Raw genomic sequence first — 16,792 nt, forward strand, 5'->3', positions numbered from 1 at the left:
ACATTTCTGCCAGTCTTGTGTTAACCGTTTCGTAACAGTCAGAGCGGATAAGTTTTTATAGCACGGATAATGCTATGCCCCAGGCTGTTACTTAACAGGGAATGTTACGTCTGAATCTAATTTAACACCACGACCAGTAGTTACTATTGGTCTAGTAAAAGTAGGTAAATCTAAGTTAACTCTTGCATTGAAAGTCATAGAACAAATATGTGATATCGAATGCATGGTCTTTGACACTGCATCGACTTTTCGAAGTTAGCAGAGAACTGTTGCACTGCGCGCTCCCTTCATAAAGTGCTATCCACACGGTAACCATTATCTGTGACTGGCAACGACTCAATCGGGGTTCGCATTGAGGCCGCACGAGAGGACACTCAATTCACCACGCACCACCACATGGTCGTGCCTCTGTTAGCCGACCATAGACGAAGGACCTGTGCTCCGGCTTTGGTCCTGTGGTCCTCGGGGGTGGCTTCGCGTATATAACAACGAGTGCGCCAACTGAGCGCTTTCAGTCTTCGTTTTGCCTCTGAATCGTGCGGTCAGCAGCTGGAAACTGAACTGCAACCCACAGCGCGCTGCCTCGGCCGCGATGCGACCGACGCTTCAAATGTGGCACTAAGCACACCAGCAGCAATATCCACTAGCAATTGTTGCGACTGCAACTGCGAATCGACCGCAGCAGCACCGTCGTAGAGCTAGAACGGGCTATATCCGTCGCCTATCCCAGATCCTCGATTGCAGGCCAAATCAGAGCCGGGCGTCCGGTCCAGTCTCCGGGCTTCTGTCGTCGTCGGCTTTAAAGTAAAGCTCTTAAAGCAATTTTCGTGCGCTCGTTTTTCGTTTTTGTTTTCGTGTCGCATCCCCCGCCGTATACGTATACGTGTGTGCCCGTACCCGCACCGTACCCGGAGTTTCCAGTGGCTGTGCGCTTTAGTGAGTGTTTGTGGATGTGTGTGGATGTGTGCGGGGCATTGTCGCCGCTTTCGGGCAAAATCGGGATACATTTCCGTGGTGCAGCTGCAGAAAGAGTCGCACTCGAGTGACAGAGCAGGCAAGTACCAGTACCAGTAGCAGTACCAGTAGAAGAACACAAGGGAAAACCCAAGAAAAATAAAAATAACAAGACGGAGGCGAAAAACCAGAGAGTCAGAGACAAGCGGCTGCGGTCGTAGCTTTTGACTTCTTGCGGAAATCAAAACGAAGCCGGCAATGAGTGCATTTTGTGCCCTGTGCTTGCCTTGCACTCCCGACTCCCGTCCAAGTCAATTTGCGGCTCCTCGGCTTCAGCACTTGTTTAACAATTTTCCTTTGCTCTTCTGGCTTTTCCCTATTACTATTTTCCCTTCTATTACATGGTTCATGGCCGTATGAGAGCTCTGTCGCTTATTCCCACCCACATTCCATGGCCTGCCTGGTCGTCTCATCTTTCATGCTAATGCCTGGCAGGAAAATTTGTGCCAGCGCAAATATTTTCCCATCAAATACGTGAGCGTTAAGAAATTTCCCATGCTAATGCTACAGTCGGTCGCGCCGCCATTTGAAATTAGATTTTCTGCTGCTGAATCCAGAATCCGATCCGGGTTAAGGTCTCTCTTCTCGTGGCATATGAAACCGCGAAGCGACCGCGTATTGGGCTAACCCCAACAGCCGCTGAGCCTCTGAGCCGCCAAGCCTCCGAGCAGCGTGGCATATTTTGTTATTGTTTCGCCATCGTTCTAGGGCCTCCATTTCCATTTCCACTTCCGGTGGATGCTGCTGCTGCTCCTGCTGCTTATGCCACGATGCCGCCATATGCGCCAGCCACAAAACTTTTGAATTTTTAAGTGGCAATTCGTGTAGCCGCTTCCTGGTGCTTTCTTTCTTCTTCCAGCCAGGCAGCAGGCAGCAGGCAGTAGGCAGCAGTCAGCAGCTGGTAGCAGTAGTAGTAGTACTCGTAGAGAAATGGAAAGCAGACAGCCGGCTGGCTGGCACACAACTTTTTGTTAAGGTCTCTCGTTGCCCTCTGCCATTGGTATGGTATTTATTTAAATTTTAATTCCGCAGAGTTTACTTTACTTTACTTTGCTTTACTTTGCCCCATGCTCGCCTCTCCTACTTTAGCGCTAATAATGAGACCGAATTGCGAATTGCGGCTCTTGAATGCCAGTTTTGCACCTAGCTTCACCCTGGCTTTGGCTTTGGCTTTGACCAACTAAGTCCCAGCCTCAAAAAGTTCCCTAACTGGCAGGCCATTCATTGAGCGCACTCATCCAGAGATTCGTGCGAATATGTGAGTGTGCGGACGGGCTCTGCGAGCACTGCGGACACTGGCGACATGCAAATCAGTTTGCTGGCAATGAATAAAGTGAATAAAGTGCGGGAGCAGCCAAATTATTGTGTGGCATTCAATTAGCAAGAGTCCTTCCTCTGGTCCTTCCTTTCTCTACATTTCCATCTCCATCTCTATTTCTCTTTCTCTGCTGCTTCCCTGGGGAGCAAGTGCAAAGTTTTTGCTTAGAATTTCCACAGAAAAGTTGGGAGCCATAAATAAATTATTTTTGTGTAATTCGCTTTCAAAATAATTAAACAAGTTCCTAATGCCTAATGCCCTGTCGGGTGCCAAGTGAGAGATTGCCAACGATTTGAATAAATTTATGTGAAATTAGTGAAATATACATACAAAAAACACACGTTCGTATGCCTGTAGGTCCGTATTCATGGCTCATATTTCTTAGAAGTGAATATCTTCAGTGAATATCTGAAAATGCAGTGCTACTGATTCTCAAGACCAGAACTTGGCTAAAAACTTAGCTGAACTGAGACTGTAAATGGCTTTTTAGACTCGGTTTTACTAGAAAGTTCATTCCGAATCGAAATTGTGCTGAAGTTATTTTTTCTTAAAAAAAGGCACAAAAATGTGGTAGGTTGAATTTTCTCAGTGAAGTATGAATAGTAATATGATACTGCTCATCCTCGAGTGTTCACAAGCTCCAGCACCACATAGTGTGCCCAAAACTAGTCGAATTTGGAAACAAATATCATTTAATTGGATTGGAATCTGAAATGCAAATTTTTTTTAACAACAATTCCCTGTCATAAGGCATAAGCTGTATGCCCACACCTAGTGTTAAACATGGGTTGTGGCTTACAACTTTTCAAAAATTCTTTACTTAGATTCAATTGTGTAATGTGTGTTTTATTTTCCGTACTCTCTCTACGTTGTCTCACAAAAATAAAACATTTTCTTCAAAGTAATTTCTTGTGATACATTTATGATAATTAACAAAAAAAATGTTTAAACCTTAGAAGCAGGGAAGTGAATTTATTTTCCTGACCGAGAAAACTATAATAGAATAGCCGCAGATTAAAATTAGGACTGCTCAAAGGCTAACCTATACATATCCACCAAAATCTCTGAATTTTAAGTCTTACGGATATTCTTTGGTAATAATAATTATATGTAAAAATTGAAAGCTCAAAATTGAATAATGAAAAAATCTTAGGGAGTTGGTAAAAATTTTTACATATCCTTTATAATTTATAAGCAACATTTTTTTTGTCCAAAAATTTCGACGTTTTTTCCTAAAAAATGTCACTGAAACCATATGTTTATATGGATGTAAATCAGATATTTCCTTTGTGATTTAAAAATATTGTACAACTAAAAAAGTATACGCTCCCTGCTTGGCCCCTTGTGTACATATGTCATGACCCACGATGTTCCACACTCATTCCTTCTAACGTCACCTACTGCAAGCATCCCACACGTGTTAATAGATTTAGGTTCGATACGACCCATGTACATATATGACTTTATGGTCGAGCCGCTCAATGCTCTAAGTGTCCTTTTTCTCGAGTGGCCTGTATTTGCAGGATAATTGCAACTCTTTTGACTAAGTAGTGCGCTTCTAGGATCACAGTTACTGTATGGAAACAGAAACAATTTAATTTAAGAATTCCTGAAAGCTTTACAAAGAAAGATGCTTTCACTATAATTTCGCATGCAAAGAAACATTTGTGAACATTTGGGAGAATTGAACTTTGGGGAGTATTTTCTGGAATTTCCTGAAATCTCAGTGGCTGGCTAATGTGGCTCAATTAGTAGAATAATTCAGAATTAAACTCCAACATCAGCCAGCCACCAGAACCCAGCTTCGCCCTTCTCCGGTTTCAATTTTACGAAGGAGCAAATAGCGATAGCAATTGCTCGGATCGGCAAATACGGCCAAAGCCAGTGAATGGCAGCAGAGAAGTTCAATGGAACTTTCGATTTTGGACCAGTTTATGGGATGGCCAGCAGAAGCAGAAGCAGAAGCCAGGAGGCAGGAAGTTCGGGCGCATCGTCAGCTCATTCGTAGTTGCTTCGATGGTAGTAAAAGTGCAACTTTGTCTGCAGCTGCAGTAAATATGCAAACTCCTCCTCCTCTACTGCTACGCCCAGTCTCCTAACCTTGGGAGGAGCAGAAGCACCCACTACACATCTGTGTGAGTGGGAGCGTAACCACAGCTTGCAGCCACACTGGCACACACATACAGACACACTTTGGGGGATCGAGGTCCGTTAGCCCCTTTTTACTTGCTGCATTGTTTCCGGGGACTAGGACCAGGACCAGAATCAGCAGCAGGACGGGGCCCCAGCAGCTGTTGTTCTTGCTCAACTTCTAGTCCCCGGGTGACGGGTGCAGGGTGCAGGGTGCAGGGTGCCAGGATGCTGTTCACACACTGGGCGCCCAAACCCAGACCCAGACTCAGAGCCAGACCAAGGCCCAGGCTTCTGCCCACAACCCTTTACCCTGTGCAATACCCTGTCCATCGCCCCCCCCCCCCCCCCCGCATCTATGGAGACTTTCAAGTGTGCTCGGGATCTGCGCGTTATGCAAAACTAACTTTTTCCATTATTTTCTGTGTGTTGCCGCTGCTGCTGCTGCTGTTGCTCGTGCTGCTGCCGCTGCTGCTGCTGCTGTTGCTGTTGCTGGTGGTTCTGGTGCTGCTTGTGGTTTTTATTTATGGTCTATTTTTGTTTTCATTTTTTTGGTTAGTTACTTTCACCCTCACCTCCTTACCCCAGTCCTTCTCATCCGTGTTCCCCTCTCTCTCCGTGTAAATAAAAGCCAACTGCAAAGTTTTGACAACGCTTTTCGGTTGTGCAGCAGCAGTAGCAGCGGCAGCATCAGCAGAAGCAGCAGGAGCAGCAGCCGCCTCCGAAAATTGGGTCGGCAAAAGCGAAATTTATGTCGCAGCCGCGTGCAAAGTGACAGCGAACAAATTGCCGCGACGCAAGCACACGTATAGCTACATTACACACAGAGATACACGCACACAAGTTCAAGACAACACAACAAGCCATGTAAAATCCGGCGAAAGTTTTCGCCTAACGCGCTAATCAAGTGATAGACAGGGGGTTGGAATGAAGAGCGAAGGAAGAGGGAACCAAGAAAGGAAAAAAGGAAGGAAGTCGTCGCGTACATCCAAGAGTGCAGCTAATTTTTCCGACTTTCCTTAGGAGATGAACTCTCTTGAAAATCACTGTCTAAATGCGGCTGAAAACTTTTACCATGTTCTACTATTTTTTTTTATTTTTGTTTCCTTTTCTGGGGCACAAGTTGAATTATTGATAAAATATTTTGACAGTGTGTGTGTGTGTGTGTGTGTGAGTGCTGTACCCACAGATACTTTAGCATACATTTGGCAAACAAATTTCCATCTCGCATGCACAAAACTTTGCATTTGATGCACTTCAATTCGTGGCGCAAGAGAAAGAGAGAGGGAGGGAGAGAAATTTGGGGGACTTCTACTGGGGACCGAGCAACGACTGGGAGCGAGACGACATTGATAAATGTTATTTTGGCAAACTTTTTTGTTGCCAGCAAATACACAAAATAAACAGAATGCCAACCCACCAGCACAGCGGATGGGCGATCAGGCGGGTGAGGGAAACCAGAGCACACAATCATATGTGAGATTCGAATCCTTTGGCACTCTCCATAAGAGTCGAAGTTCTCTGGAATTCAGAGTGCAAATTGAGAATTCATCTGGTACTGTGTCTCGCCAAAAGTTCAACTTTCTAATTCAATCCGGCCACTGGTCCTGTGACCTTCCTTCCTTCCCTCATCGGGTTATTAAAAATATATTAAAATTGGAGGCAAAAGTACGAGAAGTAAGCAGCGGGGAAGGAGTGGCGTGGCGCGGCAACGCCCTCGAGAAAGTGTTAAGCGCCAGCGGTTACCAGCAGTTGTTGCTGTTTGTCGCAAAGTTCGTCCTGTGTGCTCGCCACAGGATTGAAGTCTGTGCTCTGTGTTTTGCAGCTCGAAACTTTGCCGACTCTTGGCCATTGTGGCAGCCACCCAGTCCCCAGTCCACAGTCCACAGCCCTTTGCCCTCTGTGGCGGCCAGATGCTGCAGTCTCTGCAGTTTGCTCTCGGCAGTCTGCAATTGTCTGTGTCCTGTCCCTTAATTTGCTGAGCCAACTTTGTCTAATCAGTGTGTCTACCAGCTGCTGGCTCTGCTCTGTTCTACGCTCAGATTTCGAATACGCATCGTTGGCCTTCTTGACCACCATCTCGAGACGCTCCCATGAGTAGTGGACGGCGTGGAAGGCAGTGGGAATCCAGAGAAATTTCTGCCATGTGTGACGCTTAAAATTCGATCAAAAGCAAAGGCATGGCGATAAGGGTGCCTTATCGACTTCGTCACGGGAGTTAAGTGGAGCTAATGACTTAGTTGCTCCACCGCTTGGACTTTGCTGCCATTGGAGTCGAGTGGATATGGTGGATACGCCCACGCAAATAGATCGGCCACGCGGCGTATGTGTGATATGTGTAATTTGGAGACAGACAAGACCACAGTGGAGCCCGAAGTGGACCCCAGTTGGGGCAATTACAGCAAAATGAGCTAATAATATTCAATTTCCACGGGGTTGCCTGCTCAGCGTTTTGTCGAAATGTCAACCAGCAACCGAACAACAGCAACAGCAACAGCAGAAACAGCAACAACAGGAGATGTCAAACTGTCACGAAGCCAGACGAAGCGGCAGACAGACAAAGGGACAGCGAGACAGAGGTGGGGTCGTGTGTCAATGGCTGGCACTTCAGCCTTTGGGCTCCGGCTGCACCGAACGAACCTCTGGGAAACGCTGCAGCTGCTCCTCCGTGAAATGTGAAAAATTACAAGAGAAAAATGACAGCGATAATAGAATGCAGACAGAGGTGGGGCCATGGAGGGGGCCCATGGAAATCACTCAATTCGACGGCAAACTGACAGCCACACACATTATCAAATATTTATGGGGGAGCGGAGCGAGTTGACCGCTAGACGGGAGGAACGGAGGAGGGTCAGGGGCTCATTGAAAACGTTTGTGCTCCAGTCGTGAGGTGGATGGGGAAAACTTTGACACCAACGCCCCCCAAAAGTCAGAGATGGGCGGCAGGGACACCCTCAAATTTTATGCCCAAAACATCTGCTTCAAAGGACATCACAATGGAGCAAAGGAGGGCGGGAGGAGGAGGAGGAGCACACATGACTAGCTATAAACAGGAGGCGCTGCGTCACACTGTGGAACTCCAACCGAAGGGCTCATTTATAATTCAGCAAAGTAAAACATTGGAGTAATGAAATTACACCAAAAGAATTCTGTCGGCCTCTGGCACGACGGCAATGGCGATGGGGACGATCCAGACATTTGCCTGGGAAATATGAGCGGCGGCGAATAAATAAAAATTTAATGAAAACACGTATACGCAGCATGCGCCGCCGGCCCCCGGGCACTGTCCTACCTCCCCACCCCCGCCCACCCTAAAAAAAAAGTCGCCCCTGAAATGTGGGAGCTCTCTGCATGCGTGAGGCATTTTGACAAAATTTTTGTTAGCCGCCGCCGCGGCACAACGGAAAACGCAAATAATTGAATTTCTGTCAACGAAATTAAATTACGCGTCCCTCTAACAGCGCCCTCACCCCCTCCTAGCATGACCCAGTCGTTTACCCCTCCCCCGCCCACCTCGGTGCCTTAAAGCCTTTAAAGTTGCAGCGCCATAATGCATTTTAAATTGCGCATAATTAAAATAAATGCAACAAATGATTTAAATTTATTAAAATGCCTGCAAAAACAGAAATTGCAATAACAAAACATGGAGGCGACACATAAAGGACATCCCCAAGAGTGGCGGTGGCGGTGGGGGGAGAAGCAGAGGTGTGTGTGTGTGTTTGAAAGAGAGAGGATGAATGGCAGATATATACAATAAAAGTTAATGACAATGCATAAAAGTTCATTACTGCCAGGGACACAAACAAAAATCGAGCGATTGAATGTGTGTATGGGATGGAGATATGCTGCTGCCACAATTGTGCATTCTACAGGAAGATAATACAAGGAGAGAGACAGGGAGAGGGAAAGAGAACGAGAGGAACGAATAAGATGAGACAATTGGGAATCGAGACTGAGGCACTCGGCCGGAGCTACAGATCCCAGACTCTGCTCCGTCGATACCCCAGCTGAGGCACTCCGTTCCGAAGTGTCTTCGAGTTGCATCCAGCTTATGGATTCTCGGGCAACCATACCCAGACTCCCTTAAATCAGTTATAGCTGAGTGATTTCTATCCTGAATGGAATCCAGAATAGGGGCCAGGCTTTGCAGTACGGGTAATGGGAAAGGGGAAGGGAAAGGGGAAAAAATAATAACCAAAACGACAGAGCAATCAGAGGACACGGCAGTTACACAACGACTGACCACTAATTAACCTAATTTCTAGGCTGACAATAACACGGAAAAGCGAACACTAATGCATCGATACACACACATCTGTATCTGTATCTGTGTATGTGGTGCGGTGCGGTGCGGTTCGATTCGGTTCGGATAGATAGATTGAACGATAAACCGCCGACGAGCCAAGCAAACAATCGAGCGGCAAACAAATGGAAACCAATGAGGCCATTTATTTTTACGATTATTATTCTGTATTTTCTGTTTTTTGGTAATTATTTATCCCTCCTCACGCCCCACGCCCCACGCCGCATGCCGCATGCCGCATGTCTCATGCTTCATGCTCCGTGCGCCTGCCCTCCGATGACCATTCTCTTGTGGCTGTGTGGAAATTATTTCAATATTAATTCAAACAAAACTTTCAATAATCCGTAATTATCGACGAATGTAGATCAAATAATCACATTTTAGTTGCGGCAACAACAACAAAAATTAATTAGGGAAAAACAAAATCGGGCAAAATGGGAACTATTTTCCATGACACCAGCAAATGGACCTCCGTGTGTCCGTGTCTGTGTCCTTGTCCTTGTCTCGTAATTGGTCTAAAAGCGTTGGCTGTCAACTAGATATACTGGTGTTGACACATTCTAGAGGATCTTTTTTTTGGCACTTTTTCGACTAACTTGATTATCGATTCTTTCCACTTGCAGCTCCTGGCAGCAGTCGTTCCCCGGAGTCTCCTCGGAGAATGCGCTGGGAATGCATAGACGAATGCAAATAAAGCACAAAACTCATATAATTTTCAAGGGAAAACAAAGCCCACACACGTGTGTGTGTGTCCCCTGGCTGGCTACCAGAAAGAAAATCACATAAAATGCAACCAAATCTGGTGCACAGCAGCAACAAGGATAGAACACTTGCATGCATAAAATATTTAAACTAAGTGATAGCAAAGGCAATTGCAATTCATAAGGAAACTCTTGATAAGTCCGAGAGCAAGAGCTCCTCCTACTCCACCACCACTCTTCGTGAGAGCGAGAGAGACAGAGAGAGAGAGAGAGAGAGAGAGAGAGAAAGAGATGCCTCTGATGGAGACGCCTTGGCTGCTGTCGGCCAAGGAGATGGTGGCCGGCGAGGCCTGGCTGAGGCTGCGGCTGAGGTTGCATAAATCAAAGTAAGTTGCATCTTGCATCTATCCCCTATCTTGTTATTTGTTGTTCGGTTTGGATGGGTTCTGAATCGTGAATGGTGAATGTGGAATAGGTAACGGGTACTGGCTTCCCACTGGGGGAGCGGTTTCTCTCTCAGAAATCAAATTAATTTCAAACTTGTTATAAACTTCCGACCGTTTCGGTTCGGTTTCGTTGGGGCTTTGGCTTCATTCTGCTCTCGTTATATTTAGCGCAAGTTTTTCAATAAATTCGCACACACAAACCGTAAAAATTTCACTGGGAGAGAGTGTGGTGCACATGAAGGAGATCCCAGGCAGAAGCCACAGCCCGGTCCGAAGGGGGGGCGGGGTTGGACAACAAAAGGAACTCGAGTATGGCCCGGAATAATAAAAGTCTCCGTTGGAAAAAGTTATTTTCGCTCCACTGCTATTTATAATTTCCACCGGATCGAAGGAGAAGGAGGCAGAGGCAGAGGCGGAGGTGGACAGCAGCAGGCGGAAGCCAGAAAGAATTTCCCGGCCTGGAATGGCGACACTTTCCCGCATCGTATGTTAAACCTGAGAACTCTTGAAATACCCTATGACGAGGGTCTCTGCGAGTCGGGGGTAAAAAGGGCTGGAGACCTACTTAAAATCTCCAAAAATGTAGCAGTTTCCTCCTCTGCTCATTTTATTGCCATCGATTTGTGCTTAGCCCCGGAGAGCGCTTTAATGGAAAGCCCTCGCCTCGACAGAATGTTATAATTAGGGAACTGGGTCCTGGCCGCCTGGCGCTTATATTTCTGGGGCACATGCGACTCCAGGGAAAGTGGCTGTCAAAAATTTCATAAATGAAAAGCCATAAAAGTGCGCCCCCCGCCATCCCGAAAAATCAATGCTTGCTGCCACACACACAGTGTCACAGCTGTTCCAGTGCTCCTTCCTTTGCTGCTGCTGCTGCTCCCATTACTAAGCCGAGTACATGACCAGCATCCACAAGTTTCTGGGGCACAAACTTCAAGACAAACAGCTGCTGTCGCCCCTCCCATTGCTGTGGCCGCAGTGGCAATGAGGCAGGAATTTATTGACACCCACATTCGCACACATTCACACAGAGAGTGTGAGGCGCATACATACATATATGGGGGAAGGGGGGAATGGGGGCCCGATAATCACTGCGGCGACGTGCTGTTGGAGCCGTTTCGGAAGAAATCGAATCGAAATGGACGCAGTGCAAATTCGAGGTTAATGCACAAAATAAATCTGCCACAAATTGTAAGACATCAAAAATCAAAAGCAAACCAGGCGAGGCACGTCCTAGACAGGAGACAGGGGGTAGGAAAGGACAGCACAGGAAGGGGAGGGGGAGGCAACTTCTGGGCGGACAAAAATAATAATTATTAACGCTCAACTGCGTCTCAATCAACAACATTTTATCTGGCGCTGCCAAACAGTTTCCAACTTCCCGGCAGAGTTTGTGTCTCAGTTTCAGTTTCAGCTTCAGCTTCAGCTTCGGTTTGTGCCTTCTACCTCCACGTTTCGTTGGTCCTCCGCTGCTCCGATATTTCGTTTCTTCTTTCGGGAAACCGCCGGCCCTGATATCGTGAGCCTGCTAACTTCCGATTTCCGGCAGGCGCTGTGATTGAGCGCCGCTTTATTTCCTGCGAGGAGGCGCCAGCGAGGACCGCAAGGACTGCCTGTCTGACTCCTGATAAACTTATTATACCAGTATACTCTTTAAAAGCGGGGGACCGGTGCTGGTGCCGGGCCGGGGCCGGGGCCGGGACCGAGACCAGGCCTCACTTGTTAGCCAGAAGAGGTTGCTGCCACGTGTCACTTGCCTAGGCATCGGGAGTCGGTTAAAGTTTTCGATGTCACCATGGATGGGAGTGGGAGTGGAATGGGATGAAGGTGGGAAGGGTGATGGTGATGGAAACCCTCTTTCTCTCTCTCTCTGTGTCTGCGGGCATCAATGTCAGTGATTTATCACAAGGCACAGCGCACATAAATAAACACCATCCCAAGCACCAGGCAGAGCCGCAATCCGAGATGGAACCGAAGCCGGGAGTCGGATTTGCTGATACTTTTGCCTGGGCCACGGGCCACGGAGAGTATTTTTTGACAGTGCGTTGCTTTACGCATCACTAGACTTATCTCCAGTCCCCAGGCCCCAATGCTCTGTCCCAGTCCCCAATCCCCAGTCGGCAGTCTCCTCCTGCTCTTCTCAGTTTCCTTTTCATTTGACGCTTTGTGCACTTGACTTCAGGAGTCGAGTCGAGTCGCTTTGCCTTGCTTTTGCTCCGATTTGCTGCCTCTAACGACCCTCATTGTTTGACACTCGGCGTTGATTTTCGCCGGCAGCCAGCGATGCTTCCATATCTTCGATATCTCCTCTCCTCTGCTCTCCCCCTCACCGTCTCTCACAGAACAGGATAATGGCAGAGGAGCGAGCGCGTTGCTGCTCCTGATTCTGATTCCGATTCCGATTCTGGAGCTGGTGCTGGAGCTGGCTTTGGCTTTGGCTGCGACATTATTTTTACTTTATTGAAAACTTGTAGCCGAAATTGATTTTCTGCGTCTCCTGGCGGCGGCAGCGGCGGCCGCGTCGGCGGCGGCGGCACATCCCAACGCCCAGGGAATTGACATTCCCGCAACACCCCTCCAACCCTCACCCATACGCCACACGCCACCCCCACCCTCCCTCCTGTGTCGTGGCTTTGTCTTCTGGCAAATTTATTTCGCATTTAGTTGAATACTTTTTGGCATTTGGTTGGGAAATTTCGCATACATTTATTTTAAAGACTGTAATTTCGTTTTATTCTCATGCTAATGTCCTCCCCCGACTACTCCTTTGCCTGGGGGCAAGTGTGACTTGCATTTGTCGCTGCAGGGGCTGCCAGAGGGGTGCAGGTGCGATTGCGGGTGCGGGTGCGGGTGCGGGTGCCGGTGCGGGTGCGATGCCTTTGAGGTTATTAAGTATTTATTTGTGCACATTCCGCGTGCTAATGTGTTTTCTCTCTGTTGAGAAGGGTGAGGGCGCTGGCAAGCGATGAAAATGCAATTTCCACTCTAGATGAAAATCAATTTGGGCCCGAAGCCAGGGCCAGAACAGAACAGAACAGAACAGAACATAACATTCGGCTAATTGTTGTTAAAATTTGGTTATTTCGATTTCATATCAATGGCAGGAAAAAACATAAAAACTATTTCTCATTTCCGTGTTTCCGTTGCAAAAAATGCAAATTCGGGCAACACAAAAGCTTAATATCAATAAATTAATACAGAAACGCTGTCACGGGAATCCGCAGATCCGCAGAGCCGCAGAGCCCTTTAGCCGCCAGCCAAACTTTTCCCTACCCTGTGGGCGAAGGATTCAAAAGGGAGTTTGGATATTCGACAAACAGTTTCTAGTTCCAATCAATGCTGGGCATCTCCCATTCGATCACTCTGCTGCTGTCCGCTGCGGCAATCTTTTTACTTCTGTCGGTTATCTTTTTTAGAATATTTTATTTAAATTCCGCCGCATCCCAAACCCAATCCCAGGACCAGCACCAGCACCAGGGCCACGACCAGGGCCAGGACCAGAACCGGACCCCCGTCGTAGAGAACAATAAAAGCAATCAGTGCTTAAAAATCAAATTCAATTTGCGCATATTCAGCATTTTTCCGGCGTGCTTTTGTTTCTGTTTCTGTTTTGGGGTTTGGTTTTTGTTTTTGTGTCTATTTTTTGCCAGTGCGAGAGCAAGTACAATTTTCTTTCTTTCTTTTATTTCTCAAAAATTTATAACAAAAACGCTCCCAAAATATGAATACTCTACGCGAGCAGGAGATTTCCCAAGGACACCAGACACAGGAGCAGGAGCAGAAGCAGGAGGAGCGGAGATGCACAGAGAACGGAGAACGGAGGAGCGAATCATAAATATTCCCAGAATCAACAGAATATGATGAAAATCCATAAATCATTGTGTGTGTGGGCGGGCCCCGTGCCCGTTCCCGTGCCCTCAGCAGAAAGTTGAGTAGGATTGTTGGGCGGCTGCAAAGAGGGCGAAGGGGTGGGAACGGGAGCTGAGGAGCGGCTGAGTTCGAGCAAGGATTTCAAATGCAAATCAACTGTGTCAAAAACTTTCGCTGCCAAGTGCTCAACGGTAGGAGTAGCAGTAGCAGTAGGAGCGGAACAGCAGCAACTTTCTTCTGTATTGCTGTTCTGTCGTCTCACTCTTCGCCTCCGTCTCGGCCTACAGTCGCTGCCACGCCCACTTGGGGCAGCAGTGCAAACAAATAATGAAGATGAATGCAAACAGTAAAACACCAAGCAAATAACAGAAGAGTTCCAGCAGAGAGCAAGACCAGAGACCAGGCACCAAGAGAGAGACCGGAGAGAAGGAGCTGGCGATGATGATGATGACGACGAGCAACTGTACAAAATTTAAGCAAACAATGGACGAGCATTGGGATTGGGATTGGGCTGGTGTTGTGGGGGAGGGGAGGGGGGAAGGGGTAGTGTAACCAGGGGGGAAATTTGGTGAATGGGAGACTCTGCTCGAGTGGGAAAAAAGCGGCTTTTGTTTCGTTTTAATGCGATAATTTCATGCGCAAGAATTTAATGGAAAATTATTTCAGCTATTTTCATAAAATCCTTCGCTTTGGTATTTCACCACCCACTCTCCTCCTGCTCCCCCCCGTCGTCGTTCGCTGGGAAATTGGAAAACAGACGAAACTTGTCCGGGGCTGTGCAGCACTTTTCTGCTGGGATCTGCTGCTGTGAGCTCTGAGCATCGAACCGATTACGAGGAGCCAGAGCCAGAGCCAGAGCCATAGCCAGAGTCAGAGCCAGGAAGAGGAAGTCTGGGACAATAGTTGGGCATCGCAAAAGTTTCTCTGAAAAGAATTCCCTTTCGTTTAATTGCGAGAATAAACTGAATTTGATTTCTATCGGATTTCCATTGATCCAAGGACACTGTGCGAAAAGCAGCGAAATAGCGAAAGCAACGGCCAGAGGTCCAGGAGCGTGCAAAACGGGGAGAGTGCCACGAATGAGGCGCGAATTTGTTGCAGCCAATTCTCAAATGGAATTTAATTGTCTGCAGCGATTTTGGCCAACTCCAGCGAGGAGTGACTGGAGCGTAAAATTAAACGATTGCAGCTAAAACCAGGGCCAGGTCCCGGATCGTCCTGGGCAAAGGCCAGCTGAGCGGAACCCAAATGTTGGCCAAGACAACTTGTTGCTGCTGGCTGTCGATGTAGAGTCCTTTACACGTGGCCTTAGGGGTGCGCCTTAAAGTGCGTTCGAGGAGGAGTCGAAGCGACTGCATCAGGAATTGTGAGCACGTACTGCCAGGGAAATAAAACGAAATAAGGCAAATTTACGCAGCTGATGGGCATCTCCCATCTCGCATCCCCTTTCTCTTTGGGGGTGCGAACACTCCTTGGGGCAGGACTCGAAGAGCGGACGCTGCGAACTTGTCGCCCATAAAACTTGAAATTGAAAAACTTTTACTTTAAACCAGAAACGTATCCGAATGTGTTGGTGTGGGTGAGTCGGTATTAGTATCTGTGTGTGCGTGTGCGTGTGCGTGTGTGTGTGTGTTTCTGTTTCTGTGTGTGCGTGGAACAATTGAGACAAAGGCAAACGGCAGTGCGAAGGCTGAGCAAAAGGGAGAGACGCGTCGAAAGTCGAAACACTTTCGCCTGATTACAAACGCGCAAATGATGCGTGTCTAATGCGAAAGCGGAGGCCACCGAAGCCCCGAACAAAGGATCCGGGAGGCAACGACTAACCGCAATCGTGGGCGGGGCAGAGGCGGAGGCGGAGGAGGAGGCAGGTCGGGGATTGACTCTCGCAAGAAAGAAAGAATTTTTACATATGAATGTACACTGAGCGAAAATGTCGCAGGAGCTTCAAAAATTGTCTGTCGCCGCGGCTCGTATATGAGCGATGCCTGAAAGTAGGCAAGACATTCTGAGGGGGCGTCTGGGTCTCGGGTCCTGGGAACAATGACAGACAGGCGCAAGCTGCTTCCAAGAAAACTGAGGCTGCTGCCCACTTTTTAATAAAATAAAGCAGGAGACGGAGACTGCCAAACGTTTAACATATGCCCCAGCCAGATGGAGAGAGACCGAGAGGCAGACAAAAATAGAGAGAGAGAGAGAGAGAGAGAGAGAGAGAGCGAGCGAGGGAAGGAGCGACACTAAGAGGTAGAGTAAAGCGAGAGCAGAGCGACGACGGCTTGGATATTAAGCGCTCCAGAGATAAACACAGACAGCACTAAATTAATTCTGCTCAATTTGCATTAAAATATATGTGCGAGAGTCTGTCTGCCTCTCGCTGTGTCTGTCGGTGTCCTCCTCTTTTTCAGCACACAGACCCGAATATGCGATTGTGTAAGTGTGTCTCTGTCTGCAGAGGTTTGTGTGCGAGCGTGTTAGTTACATTTCCGAGGGTATCACTGTGTCTCCCCCGCTCTCTTTAGATATGTATGTGTGCGAGTTAGTTTATTTAATTTTAAAGCCTGCAGGCGGAACTTGCTTCCTCTTCCACTTCTCTGCTCCACTGCCACCTGCACTCGTCTCGCTCGCTCAATCTCAGTGTCGTCCTCGATGTGGTCGCACAGGTGAGCAAAAACTTTTACTCCGTTGCCTAATGACATTGTGGAGAGACTGCGTCTGTGGTCAGGGCTCCCATCCAGGGTCCAGGACGACAGCGGGAACGGGCATGGCAGCTTTCACCATCTGCCAGGATTGGAGGACGGCCTGAAATTTATTTTCGGGATGCTAATCCACCCGCTCGCAGCCGCCGCTGCCCAGGAAGCCCTGGCGGGAACAAATTGCTGTGACTCGCCCGCCAGACAACACAGTATTAAAACATAAATGGCAACAATATCAAAACGGATGAACCGCAAAAGTGTACCCCCAACCATACGTACATATTTCTTTGGATATATAAAGAGATACACACACAGATACC

The 16,792-nt window shown here is 47.8% G+C and overlaps 1 protein-coding gene across 2 annotated transcripts in view; it reads left to right on the forward strand.

The window, feature by feature from the left end:
- Positions 1-9,390: 9,390 nt before the first annotated feature.
- The window catches only part of LOC108164059 (protein O-mannosyl-transferase TMTC2), a 29,169-nt gene continuing 21,767 nt past the window's right edge, over positions 9,391-16,792 (forward strand). For both annotated transcript variants that reach the window (XR_001775769.2, XM_017299643.2), the window contains exon 1: positions 9,391-9,852. Coding sequence is in view for 1 of the 2 variants with exons in the window: in XM_017299643.2 (XP_017155132.1) it covers positions 9,758-9,852 (95 nt within the window). In the remaining variant the exon portion in view is untranslated. The remainder of the gene's footprint in view (positions 9,853-16,792) is intronic.

The sequence above is a fragment of the Drosophila miranda genome, chromosome 4, assembly GCF_003369915.1.
Source record: "Drosophila miranda strain MSH22 chromosome 4, D.miranda_PacBio2.1, whole genome shotgun sequence".
Lineage (NCBI taxonomy): Eukaryota > Metazoa > Arthropoda > Insecta > Diptera > Drosophilidae > Drosophila > Drosophila miranda.